The 14,485-nt window shown below is 49.7% G+C and overlaps 1 protein-coding gene across 2 annotated transcripts in view; it reads right to left on the bottom strand.

Annotated features, from left to right (window-relative positions):
• The window catches only part of LOC143478139 (roundabout homolog 1-like), an 82,960-nt gene that overhangs the window by 41,431 nt on the left and 27,044 nt on the right, over positions 1–14,485 (bottom strand). Inside the window, exon 1 of one of the 2 annotated variants that reach the window (XM_076977095.1) lies at positions 864–910. The exons of the other annotated variant lie outside the window; for it this stretch is intronic. Coding sequence (XP_076833210.1) covers positions 864–891 — 28 coding nt within the window. The 5' untranslated portion in view covers positions 892–910. Of the gene's footprint in view, positions 1–863; positions 911–14,485 lie in introns of those variants that run through there. 2 annotated transcript variants of the gene reach the window in all.

Raw genomic sequence — 14,485 nt, 5'->3', positions numbered from 1 at the left:
CTTCAGCTTCAATTAAAAGTCGTTTTTGCAGATAAGGAAGGACCCCCGTGTTGTTTTATGCGTTGGTCTTCTCGTAAACATGCATGCTAGAACATAGACCTCACTGTTAGCATAGATCTGCATCTCTTTACCGAACACGGGGCCGCTGCGTGTGCCAGGGGCTTGGACCTCCCATTGCTAATGACGACCCATCCCTTTTTAATTTATCACACCTACAGCCCGAGCTAAAGCTTTCAGCACTGTCGCTGGAAAGATATATACGTGATTTATCATTACGTGTCATGAAGGTTAATATGAGTCGTCAGGGACCCTTATGATGATGGTTTTGAAATGACGCGATGGCCTTTATGAAAGATGGGTTGGTTTATTGACTCATTATGCAGTATTGCTTTGTTTCATCATGGACGAATGGGACAACACAGGCAGAAATGTTGAATTATTAAACCAAACCAAATTTATAGGATCTGAAATTGCATAAAATTGCATCAGCATATACATAATGCACAATATCTTTTATTTCTGAACAAATAGCAGCTTTTTCTATGAAAGAAAATGACTTTCGTGCTATCGATAAGTTGTAAAGGTCAGTGTATCTGCTGTTTCGCACAATTCTGTCCCAGAAAATCCCAACCGGTTGGTCTCTTGCGTACCATTCGTAGAAGAGCTCTTCACAAATCTCTCATTTAAATCACACTTTGGCTTTTTGGGATGGGTAATAATTTACACTGGATGAAAACACAGTAACACAGCTGCCAAATCTGCTCAGAACATTGTGGGACAAACATCAATAAGCAAAAGATATCACCTTTAAGAGGGCATCACCTCTAAGAGGGCATCACCTCTAAGAGGGCACAACCACCCACCTGATATGCCCGGTGGAGCCCAGAGCATGCACACAGTGATCCGCTAAATCAATCAGATCGTCCCCTCCTTCCATTTGAACTGCTGGAGTAACGACCCTCAAAGCCTTGCTGGATGGGTACAGACCTGAGGATGCCAGAGGTTAGTGAGCAGGAGAGCAGACACACACCCTTAGCCAGCCCTTAACACCAGGATCAGGATTCCTGTCATCCGCCATCCATCCATCCATCCATCCATTCATCCATCAGCAATGCTGAGATTTGCAAAGACCAAAGTGGTGCTGCTTTGGTAATGGTGTGAATTTGAATGGTGATTTGCTCTAATGAAAATTAACTACATAGCAGTGATGTCAAGTGGCCTGTTCTCAATCACACTAATCATGATCTATCAGCTACTGGGAGCCACACTGAAATAAGGGGCGTTCCTTACTTGCTCAGGTTTAGGGGGCGTTCCTTACTTACTCAGGTTTAGGGGGCGTTCCTTACTTACTCAGGTTTAGGGGGCGTTCCTTACTTACTCAGGTTTAGGGGGCGTTCCTTACTAACTCAGGTTTAGGGGGCGTTCCTTACTTGCTCAGGTTTAGGGGGCGTTCCCTAAACCTGAGCAGCACAAGCCTCTAGACACTGCACATCTAGACGAGAAGGTATTCGTCTTTGGCCTGGACTGTGCGAAACAGAGTGATGAGGGGGAGGAGGATGAAGGCTTGCGACTGGGATAAACACCTCCCAGCTGCCACCAGGTCCACAGCTGCACCTGGCCACACTGGTTCCCAAGTACACAGCTGTGTTTACTCAAGGTTTACCTGCTGCCATTGACAAGCTTGAGTTCCACTGTACTGATTCTCTAAAAACTGCACCCAGAGACTCTAGTATCTGGTCTGGACTGGCCAAAAAAGGTTTCAATTGGATGTGTGAACCTGGTCTTCATTGTTGACATTTTTTTTTTTCGTTATTTATGGAAAATTAGCTGTAAAAAATAATTTATTAACGAGTCGTCCAGCACCTGTGGACATTTTAGCATTCCGTCAGCTGGAGACAGAGTCACTAAGAAGCATCTTGGGACGTGACAGTAGAGGGTGACACATGTCAGGACTGAACCTGTTTTCTTCAGATATGACACCTCAGCTGAGTCACAGCTTCTTCATGAGTCAAACACTTGTAGCATGAAACCGGGCGCCAGAGCCAATCCCAGCATCACCGGGAGAGGGTGGTGTACACCATGGGCAGGTTGCCAGTCCACCACATGGCCAACACACACACACACACACACACACACACACACACACACACACACACACACACACACACACACACACACACACACACACACACCTATGGGCAATTTAGAGTGGCCAATCAATGTAACACACATGTCTTTGGATTGTGGGAGGACATGAGCCCAAAGAAGACATGCAGGCACAGGGAGAATGTGCAAACTCCACACAGAGCAGACCGGAGAACCGAGAATTGGACACAGACCACCTTGCTTTGAGGTGACAGCGCGAACCACCACAAAAAAAAATTTCTTTTGTATCAACAGTTCCTGGATTTTGAAGGGTGCTTAAAAAGAATAATGAAAGACTACCATGCAATCTTAACATTTGCCACAAGATGGCGATCTAGCGACAGTTATATGTTCTCAGCATTGCGTATTGCAGCACTAACTAATCCTTATGTACAGGTATGCATAACAATCTGCGTTTTATTCCAGGTAAAGAAAAGGAATCGTGTTGCTCCAAGTGTTAATCATGAAATCATGTAAAACAAACTTGATTTGTATTTATTGAAAAATCCCAAATTTCACTACGGATGACGGAAATGTTGTTAGGGTCTTGAAACTCTAGTCTAATTCATATCACTGTGTAATTTAAGCCTCGTCCAGACTGGCTACTCCAACAATATTTATTTATGTGTTTTTTTCGTTTATTTATTTATTTTCTCCAAAATCTCAAAGCACTTTACATAGGACAATATGATTGTTATCAAACCAGTTCTTTATCAGCAGACAAAAGACTCATCTCTGTAGTCCTGGCCCTGCAAGATCGGAATCCAAGTACCTCTCGTACTTATTCAGTCAAAATAGAACAGTTCACATATCAACCAGCAGGTGGCAGTGCTGCTTCACAATCGGATATGCTTCAGCTTCCTGCCAAGGCAGTCAGACCAAGCTGGCGTTTGGTGAGTTTCATTGGGACTAATTACTGCTCCCCTCATCAGAAAAGCAAAATGTTAATGATTGATGTGGTTTGTTCTCAAATTAACACACAAAACGGCTGCGCCGGGATAGACACGGTCTCTAAACAAAACACATCTGCAATGAAAACACCCAGCGTGACAGGAGCCCAGAGCCAGCCATGCAATCTCCTCCTCATTCCGCAGTCTTTTATCAAATAACCAGCATGGTAAAAAAGCAATATTGACACACTCTGTAGATGTCGCTTCATCAAGCCACTTCCACGTGTTCTGGTTATTTTAGGAGCTTCAGTGAACAAGGTGGGTAGATCTAGCCAGGACTGATGTCTTAATGGCAGATATTTTATTAAGTGCATCTAAACAGTAATTGCCATACATCCGTGTTCCGATCGTAATTCTGTTCCATGGTAATGCGTAATTCTGCTAACAAGATACTTTAACCGATCATGCTTTATTAAACCTACAGTAGCTCCATTACAAATTATCCTGTTCCTGGAACACCCCCCCCCCACACACACACACACACACCAATCCTATCAATATGAATAGTGGAACAGCAAAGACAGCATGAAAGAGAGACACACACATTTATTCAGACTGCACATTCTCAGTATACAGGGAGAGAGACAGTGAGAGAGACAAGGACAGACAGACACAGAGAGAGAGAGTGGGAGAGAGAGTGAGAGGTTTAGAGAGAAAAAAGAAAGAGAGTGAGAGGTTTAGAGACAGCAAGAACACAGAGAGAACAGAGAGAATTGGAGGGGGAAAGAGAGAGAGAGAGAACAGAGAGTCAGAGGGGGAAATAGAGAGAGAGAGAGAGCGAGAGAGAGAGAACAGTGAGTCAGAGGGGGAAAGAGAGAGAGAACACAGAGAGAGAAGAGAGGGAGAGAAGAGACTAGAGCCCTGTCCTCATGGCCAGCCGCACCACGTCCCTCAGTGTGTCCTGCAGCACCACGTCCCTCAGTGTGTCCTGCAGCACCACGTCCCTCAGTGTGTCCTGCAACACCACGTCCCTCAGTGTGTCCTGCAGCACCACGTCCCTCAGTGTGTCCTGCAGCACCACGTCCCTCAGTGTGTCCTGCCGCACCACGTCCCTCAGTGTATCCTGCAGCACCACGTCCCTCAGTGTGTCCTGCAACACCACGTCCCTCAGTGTGTCCTGCAGCACCACGTCCCTCAGTGTGTCCTGCTGCCGCTTCCACGGCAATATGCAAATACGCTGTTAAATTTCATTTGTCTAATCCCTTTAATCAGAGGCTGGGGAGTAAAGCCAGCTGGTAGGAGCCCATGTTAAGATGTAATTAAGCATCTCATTGAATTTTTACTGCATACAAAAAAAGAGCCCATACCAAACCCCTGCTCAGGGGGTGTTGGTATGGGGGGTTGAGGGGGGGTTTGGGGGGGGGTTCACCTCACTTTGATGGGTCTCTGTTGGGCCAAAATGGCAACCAGGGCCACGGTTGCTTAAACTGCTGAACACAAGACCACCATGGCCTGCTTTGTCTCAGCTAAGGACGGGGTGTCCTGGGCAGGGGCAAGAGAACTCCTCGTCCTCTCCTCTGGAGGGCTCTGTTGCCCCGCACACAGCTCCCAGGACGACGCGCTCTACTGTACATAAACAGATTGTCATGATTGCTCACTCCTGGACACGCTTGTGATCTCACAACAACAGCGAGTGTGTAAGTGAGACAACAGTGTGTCACGGCTTATCATATCAGTGGTGGATTCAGTACAGCGTCTGTCCATCTACTCCAAGAACGGTTTCCAATGTAACCCAATGTGCCAAGTTTCTATGGTGAATACTTGGACATGAATGAAAGAGTAGCTTTAGAAAATGGTCGTCCTGTTCTTTAAAGCCAAGATACAATAAGGAGCGTTAATAATCTGTCCTGCGCCAGGTCTTTGAAGAAGGCAAACAGATGACTGTGTGATGAATGTTACAAAGTAGCAAAGTGATGAATAAAAAGCAAAACAAGACAAAGGATAGGTAGAAAAGACACACACACACACACACACACACACACACACACACACACACACGTTCTCTTTTCTAGTCATTAATGAATTCCACTCCCTCTCAGACATTAGCAGATAAAGACGGGGCCGAGGAAGGTTGGGGGGTGGGGAGGTGGGGGTATTGTGGGGAGCTGTCAGACTATCTCAGGTGGATGGGGGGGGTCTGGGGAATCTCCATTATGTCCCCCGTGCCCCTCCGCCACACGCCCCACCTGTGTTCTGTGGTCTGGGGGGGGGGGGGGGGGGTACTCCTCATCTACCCCCACAGAGGTGATGGGAGAAGACAGGTCGACCACCCGCCACCATCCCCTGTCTCAAATGCCACTTCTGAGGGTTATCGTCTGGCTCTGAACCCCCCCCCACACACACACACACACACACACACACACATGGCTGTCCACCCCTGTACTAGGTAATAAGCAGCAACCACATCAGAGAGTCACATTCACACTTGAGCAGAGCCAGGCGCCGTGTTTCAGACTGGACAGTGGGACAAAGGCACCTCATCAGGTTAAGGGTTATCTGCCCCCACCTACCCCTACATCTACCCCTACTACCCCTACCCCTACCCCTACCTCTACTCCTACTACCCCTACCCCTACATCTACCCCTACCCTACCTCTACTCCTACTACCCCTACCCCTACCTCTACCCCTACTACCCCTACCCCTACCTCTACTCCTACTACCCCTACCTCTACTCCTACTACCCCTACCCCTACCCCTACTACCCCTACCCCTACCTCTACTCCTACTACCCCTACCCCTACCCCTACTCCTACTACCCCTACCTCTACTCCTACTACCCCTACCCCTACCTCTACCCCTACTACCCCTACCCCTACCCCTACTCCTACTACCCCTACCTCTACCCCTACTACCCCTACCCCTACTCCTACCACCCCTACCTCTACTCCTACTACCCCTACCCCTACCTCTACCCCTACTACCCCTACCCCTACCCCTACCTCTACTCCTACTACCCCTACCCCTACCCCTACCTCTACTACTACCCCTACCCCTACCTCTACCCCTACTACCCCTACCTCTACTCCTACTACCCCTACCCCTACCTCCACTCCTCCACTCCTACTACCCCTACCTCTACTCCTACTACCTCTACCCCTACCTCTACTCCTACTACCCCTACCCCTACCCCTACCTCTACTCCTACTACCCCTACCTCTACTCCTACTACCACTACCCCTACCTCTACTCCTACTACCCCTACCTCTACTCCTACTACCCCTACCCCTACCTCTACCCCTACTACCCCTACCCCTACCTCTACTCCTACTACCCCTACCTCTACCCCTACTACCCCTACCCCTACCTCTACTCCTACTACCCCTACCTCTACCCCTACCCCTACTCCTACTACCCCTACCCCTACCCCTACTACCCCTACCCCTACCTCTACTCCTACTACCCCTACCCCTACTCCTACTACCCCTACCTCTACTCCTACTACCCCTACCCCTACCTCTACCCCTACTACCCCTACCCCTACCCCTACTCCTACTACCCCTACCTCTACTCCTACTACCCCACCTCTACCCCTACTACCCCTACCCCTACCCCTACTCCTACCACCCCTACCTCTACTCCTACTACCCCTACCCCTACCTCTACCCCTACTACCCCTACCCCTACCTCTACTCCTACTACCCCTACCTCTACCCCTACCCCTACTCCTACTACCCCTACCCCTACCCCTACTACCCCTACCCCTACCTCTACTCCTACTACCCCTACCCCTACTCCTACTACCCCTACCTCTACTCCTACTACCCCTACCCCTACCTCTACCCCTACTCCCCCTACCCCTACCCCTACTCCTTCTACCCCTACCTCTACTCCTACTACCCCTACCCCTACCTCTACCCCTACTACCCCTACCCCTACCTCTACTCCTACTACCCCTACCTCTACCCCTACTACCCCTACCCCTACCTCTACTCCTACTACCCCTACCTCTACCCCTACCCCTACTCCTACTACCCCTACCCCTACCCCTACTACCCCTACCCCTACCTCTACTCCTACTACCCCTACCCCTACTCCTACTACCCCTACCTCTACTCCTACTACCCCTACCCCTACCTCTACCCCTACTACCCCTACCCCTACCCCTACTCCTACTACCCCTACCTCTACTCCTACTACCCCACCTCTACCCCTACTACCCCTACCCCTACCCCTACTCCTACCACCCCTACCTCTACTCCTACTACCCCTACCCCTACCTCTACCCCTACTACCCCTACCCCTACCCCTACCTCTACTCCTACTACCCCTACCCCTACCCCTACCTCTACTACTACCCCTACCCCTACCTCTACCCCTACTACCCCTACCTCTACCCCTACTACCCCTACCCCTACCTCTACTCCTACTACCCCTACCCCTACCTCCACTCCTCCACTCCTACTACCCCTACCTCTACTCCTACTACCTCTACCCCTACCTCTACTCCTACTACCCCTACCCCTACCCCTACCTCTACTCCTACTACCCCTACCTCTACTCCTACTACCCCTACCCCTACCTCTACTCCTACTACCCCTACCCCTACCTCTACTCCTACTACCCCTACCCCTACCTCTACTCCTACTACCCCTACCTCTACTCCTACTACCCCTACCCCTACCTCTACTCCTACTACCCCTACCTCTACTCCTACTACCCCTACCCCTACCTCTACTCCTACTACCCCTACCTCTACTCCTACTACTCCTACCCCTACCTCTACTCCTACTACCCCTACCCCTACCTATACTCCTACTATCCCTACCCCTACCTCTACTCCTACTACCCCTACCCCTACCTCTACTCCTACTACCCCTACCCCTACTCCTACTACCCCTACCTCTACTCCTACTACCCCTACCTCTACTTCTACTACCCCTACCCCTACTCCTACCCCTACTCCTGCCCCTACCCCTACCTCTACCCCTACCTCTACTCCTACTACGCCTACCCCTACCTCTACTCCTACTACGCCTACCCCTACCTCTACTCCTACTACCCCTACCCCTACTCCTACTACCCCTACCCTTACTCCTACTACCCCTACCCCTGCTCCTACCCCTACCCCTACCTCTACTCCTACTACCCCTACCTCTACTCCTACTACCCCTACCCCTACCTCTACTCCTACTACCCCTACCCCTACTCCTACTACCCTTACCTCTACTCCTACTACCCCTACCCCTACCCTTACTCCTACTACCCCTACTCCTACTACCCCTACCCCTGCTCCTATCCCTACCCCTACTCCTACTACCCCTACCTCTACTCCTACTACCCCTACTACCCCTACCCCCACTCCTACTACCCCTACTCCTGCTCCTACCCCTACCTCTACTCCTACTACCCCTACCCCCACTCCTACTACCCCTACCCCTGCTCCTACCCCTATCCCTACCTCCACCCCTACCCCTATTACCCCTACTCCTACCCCTACAACTTCTACTACCCCCACCCCTACTCCTACTCCTACCCCTACTCCTGCCCCTACCGCTACCCCTACTCCTACCCCTACAAATACTACTACCCCCCACCCCTACTCCTACTCCTACTCCTACAACTCCTACTACCCCCACCCCTACCCCTACCATGCCCCAAAATGCACACAGTGTTTGTACTAATACGTATCGGTCACCTACATGGAATATACTATGTACCACCTTCGCATGTCACACATATGTTCACATGATTCACCTACATGTTAATAATGTTGGTGCCGTCCTGTAGAAACAAATGACCTCAGAGGAACAGAAACTACTGTAGTGTTTAATGCCTTTGGGCTCCACCGGGTCTGGCAGGCAGAAGGGAGAAAGTTAGTTTATATCTAGCTGATGTATGATGGGATGTGAAAGCCACATTGATTCTGCACTATTGTGTTTGCTCTGTTCTGCCTCTTAGATATGGATCTGGTGCTGTGGTCAGTGTGACATTCTCTGCAAACTGACATGGCCTCAATAAAGCTGTCAAAGTTCTGTCGGTGGTGAAACAGATCAGAACCGGAGAGGACACGCGTCAGAGACGCCATCGTAGCGGCCGTAGGACAAAGAAAGCAGGCCTGGAGCTGGAGTCTCACACAAACACACACACACACACACACACACACACACACAAGAAGCAAGATACATTTTTTATTAGTATGATAATGTATCTCATTTCAGAATACTCTTAAATTATTATCATAAGGTATAGTGACTGACAAAGCCCTTCAACTGTCTATTTCTCCCTCCCTCACACACACACACCCACATACACACTTAATTCAGTTTCAGATTTTCCATAAATGTCCACTGTCCCGCTCTTCAGCCGCAAGACCATTAATAATTCCGCTCATGTCCCATACAATAGTTTTAGAGTAGGGAGCTGCACAATCCCTCCATATCCCATAACTGGTTGCCAGATCACACGAATATTTAAGCTCTGGGAAAATACAATAACCCATAAAATGAGGATACAAGTCTGACGGGATGAAACTTTAAACGTAAACTCCGTTCCCCCAGTGTTGATCCTTAATCCAGCAGCGTGAGAGTGATTGCAAATGGGCTTTTGCAGCTATTGTAGCATCTAAGCATTGAGGTGCCTGCTCGCCATTGGCTGCCACGTTCTCCTAAGGTCACGGCGTTCGGCACGAGTTCTTGGACACCGGGTGCAGGGCCGAACACGACGTCACTGTAGGACGCAAGAGTGGAGCCGTGCTAATAATCGGATCGGGTGCCTGGAGCTTCCTCGTCGTAGCCGTGAGGATGAGGAGGAGTCATAATGGATGCCGTGTTATTGGCTTGAATTATATAAGGTATTTAAAGAGGACGAAATGCCAGGATGAAACAGAACATTCATTAATGTGGTTTAATTGAGAGAACCGAGGCTAGTTTAGGCACGGTTGTTTTACTGAATCTCTGTTCTTTGCAGAAAGCCATCAATACACGGTCTGTAAGGGGGTGGCGCTGTTCTGTAGGGGCTTCTGGGGCAGAAGCAGCAGAGAACTGTGGGTCCACTTTTCCAGGGTCCGCAGCCAGTGCTGAACATATGGCGCTGTGATTGAGCCAGTCCAGGGCAGGCCAGACGCCAACAGCTTCTCCTGAGGTTTCCACCCAGGACGAGCAGAGGTTTGTCAGCCTGTATCTGTGAAGGGGGTTTCTACAGAAAGCAGGAGGGTCCACTAGGCTGAGGGAAAAGCACCCCCACCTCTTGAAAACGACGTTTGGAAAAGTCCTTAAAGATCTAGGGGAAATATTTCGCTGGCTGGGGCGTATTTAAAGGTATAAAAGCAAACGCGGCAAAGTCAATAAAAATAGACGGTGGTTTCTCGTAAGCGCAGCGGAGCAGAACGAGAACTACTGTTCACCATTTCTGGCTCCTTAAACACTTAATCTAGACGGTCTAGTATACGACCGTGAGCGGAGGAAAGGGGCGGGACATGGAGGCGGGACCTGGAGGCGGACCCTACCGGTCCCGGAGTCGGGTGGGCGGCGTTGCATGGCCAAAGGGCTGCAGTATCCATGGCGAGGATGAACTCATTAAATCCACTCCCCTGGCATTTTAGCGGTGCGGAGAGTGAAGGGGAATTAATCTCCACGCATTCGTCACTCCTGCCTTCCCCGGGACCTAATGACAGTTTTATCATAACTCTTTATTACCGTTGCCAGAACCCTAACTTGAAATTATGCAAATGAGATGGCGTCTTGCACATCGCTTCTACGTCGGCTCTGGGGAGTGTGAATGTTGGGGGGGCGGGGCCGGCAGGGGCGACTCCTCCCCCCACCTTCATTAAGCGGTCGTCAGGCTGCGGGTGGGGCAGCGTCCAAAATCAGGACCTTTCAGGAAGGGTCGGAGATGGAGCTCATTTTTCACCATTACTTTTCAGACACACCCCTCGCCTTCTTGTGAAGCATTTAATAGAGTCATTGGGTCACAATACACCAGCACGGTTGCAAAGGGCTACAAAGTGTACACCGGTTCAGACTCTGCATTTTACGCCACAGCCTGCTGAATATAATTTTATTTTAAGAGATGAGGTAGCCCAGAATGGGTGAAAATTTTATCAGAGTATGTTTTGGCATTTAAGAAGATGTACAATTATACTTCTCATGGTGCTGATTGTAATTGTGTTTTTAAAAAAAAGACAGCAGTAATTGTGATTGGAAACGGGCACGACCCAGACCACCCCGCCCACACTATGGAGAAGTTCTATGGGGAACATGGTAAGCTAACATTACATAGTAAGCTAACATGGTACCCTAACACATGTTCCCTAAAGGGTTTCACCAAAGACACTGACAGCAGCTCTGTAATCAAATAAAATTTTAGTTTTTTGCACATTTACACAATGCCGTATAATTATATTGCAGTATTATTACTGCTGCAATGACATATCACAGAGCATTCTTTGTGTACCATGTTAAACATAAATTTAACTGCACTAGATGAAGATGCAGAGGGCTTCTGAATATGCAAATGTATGCAAAACTGGAGTGTGGATGCAGGTGATGGTTTTACATCCCGAGCTGCTGTGTTCCTCGAGGGCCTGCGTTGGGGAGAATCCCAAAGGAAACTGGGAGGCCCTGTCCTGTGCTGCCTCGTCTGGAGCAGGAGGAGAGGGGCGGAGCAAGGGAGAGTGGGGTGGAGCAGGAGGGAGAGGGGCGGAGCAGGGGGAGAGTGGGGCGGAGCAGGGGGAGAGTGGGGCGGAGCAGGGGGGAGGGGCAGACACGATGCCCTCAGTGTATGTGGTCAGCGGCGAGCTGTCTGGACAAACAGCAGTCAGACGAACAGATGGGAAGTATGAACACTACTATTGCTTACCATCAGCCTTCTGCAGTCCCAGATGGGGAGAGAGAGAGATAGAGAGAGAGAGAGAGAGAGAGAGAGAGGGGGACATGAGTTACGGCGGATGTAAAAGCACTGAGTAAGCGTGTAAGCGAGACAGTGGAGTGGTGGGTTCGTCATGCCGCGAGGTTTTACAGCCTCAGAAGGGCTCCAGTACGGAAGAGCGGAGCTACATCTATCACGCACACGCCTGTGGCTCACGGCCACGAGCTCCTCCTGCCTTCTACACGGAGATTTACTAAATGATCATCTGAAGGCACTGCCTTGAGATTACAGTCTTTTTACTACAGAACAGGGGTGGGTTTCCCGAAACGTTCGTAGCGCCAAGTATTTCGTAACCTCGTATGAAACGTACGAGGTTAAGAAGTACTTAGCGTTACGAACGTTTCGGGAAACCCACCCCTGCCCAGTAACACTGTACCGAAATATCTCACTACCTTCATGCTATCTTCATCTTCACTACATCAGCACAGGATAGGAGTTCACTATATTGGTTACATATATCTAAAGCATTCTGACATCACTGGAAGCGAACACCTCATGAAGGCATGAAACAGTTTCAGTGCGATCCATGACTCTTTTCCTGGATGAAGACTTGACCCCATATGCTCATTAAAGATATAAAACAACGAAAAGTCATATTGTTGACTCACACACACACACACACACAAACACGGTCTGGGCTCTGCAGGTATCTGTGGGCACTGGGGTTAATGGTATGGATGCAGCTCCTTCCACAGGGTGGAGGGGGAGGTGGAGGTTGGAGTTCTGGGTCCACACGAGGCTCAGCTTTCTCCAGGCTTCCCAGCTCCCTAATGGGGCATCTGGGGACAGAGCGGAGCTTGGCGGGTCTCCGGGAGCGAGCACCTGTCTGCTCCATGGCAGCCTTAATTACCTGCTCTCGACACGGGGGCGGAGCCGTGTTTAACCGAAGGGTCCAGATTGGGAGATCAGTTTAAAATGGCATAATGGCGTACAGACACCTGAAGGGGAGGCAAACTGCTCTTCCAAACTGACAGATCTTTGTTCAGTTATTCATGGCTTGAATTGCCCCCTGTCACCCTCCGCCTTCAAAGCCCAGGCTCCTAGAAGCCCCTTAGGGTAAAAAAAAGGCACATTTGAACTGATGAGAGTATGATGAAGAACAAAAGACAGGGGCACTGAAGTCAGGTATTATTCACTCTCTCACACACACACACACACTGAAGCACCACCTCAACAGCTGCTTTAAAAACATCTACGGCAGTTTCTCCATCACGCTCATTTAGCAGTCTGTCTTGAAGGTCGCATACACACTCTCTCACACGCACGCAAGGCTGAATCACGCATCGGTTTGGACGGTGATGATGTGTAACCGCAGGCTAAACGCCCTTTGCTGTTGGCACCCGTGAGTCAACATGTCACGTCACACAGTGGATGTAAAGAATGTGGTCGAGCACAAGGCCAAAGGACGGGGTAAAGGTCAGAAACTTGTTTACATGGAAAAAAAAGTTAATAGCTATTTTTTATAATTGGGAATTTAATTTTATTATACACCGGCACTGTGTCAATAATGAATGTGTTTAGGTGCACAGGCGTAATCTTAGTTTTAATGGAATCTGAACTGAATCTAAAAGAGACTTCAGGGAGTATATTCATTTGTGTAACAAATTTACAAACACACAACAAAAAAAAACTCCCACGGCTTAATCAGTATTGGAACACTGCAGACCATGGATTCATCATGGGCTAGTGATGTCACGCCATCTGTGAATAGGTAGAGAGAAAGACTGGTGCTGATCAATGCCACCCTCCCTCCATCCCCGATCAATCGTTCATTCCAGTCCTCCAGACGCACACCTCTCTTTTGAAGAGAGGCTGAAAGCATCCCGCTGACTGACGGCGGATCGATGCCGAGCAGCGGGACTCTGGGAGCGAGCGAGACAGTCTCGTCAAAGCGGGGCGAGACGTTGAGTAGGGTCCCGCGTGTTACGGGGCCGCGACGGCTCACGGCACACGTGGAGGCGTGCGTATCGCCGTGGGCACCTGCTCGAGCGCTCGGGTCAGACGTATCGGGACCAGCAGACCCACAGCACCGACCTCGTATTGATCCCCGGGTCTCTGAGGGACGCCATATTACCACTTACTGGTCAAGGAGTAAAAAGCAATTAGATAAATAAATAGTGTGGATGAATTAGTAATGTTGTGCTGGAGAGGCCTCGGCCGAGTGTCATGGCGGAGGACAGGCGAGTAACCTTGACTCCCTGACATGTGTAGAGTCAGCAGTGTCATGATGAGAGCGAAACCATGATGCTTCTGCACCATAGCAGCTGGACACACACACACACACACACATGCACGCTCACAGACACATGTACACATGCCCACACAACCACACACATATACATAGGCGCACGCATACAGTGGTCGATCGGCACTTAGGAAAGAAGAAAAAATCTTCTCAGAGGTTTAATCGCATGTGTACTTTTCAAACACACAGATACCCGAAGCCCAAAGCTAAAACTAACGCTAAAGCTGCCCCGCGCTCCCACGTCCCCTGCTGAGCTTACACAAAGACAGAGACACGTG

This window comes from Brachyhypopomus gauderio, chromosome 16 (assembly GCF_052324685.1).
Source record: "Brachyhypopomus gauderio isolate BG-103 chromosome 16, BGAUD_0.2, whole genome shotgun sequence".
Taxonomy (NCBI): domain Eukaryota; kingdom Metazoa; phylum Chordata; class Actinopteri; order Gymnotiformes; family Hypopomidae; genus Brachyhypopomus; species Brachyhypopomus gauderio.
Note: the sequence above shows the minus strand (reverse complement) of the source record. Positions and strands in the feature narration are given on the sequence as shown.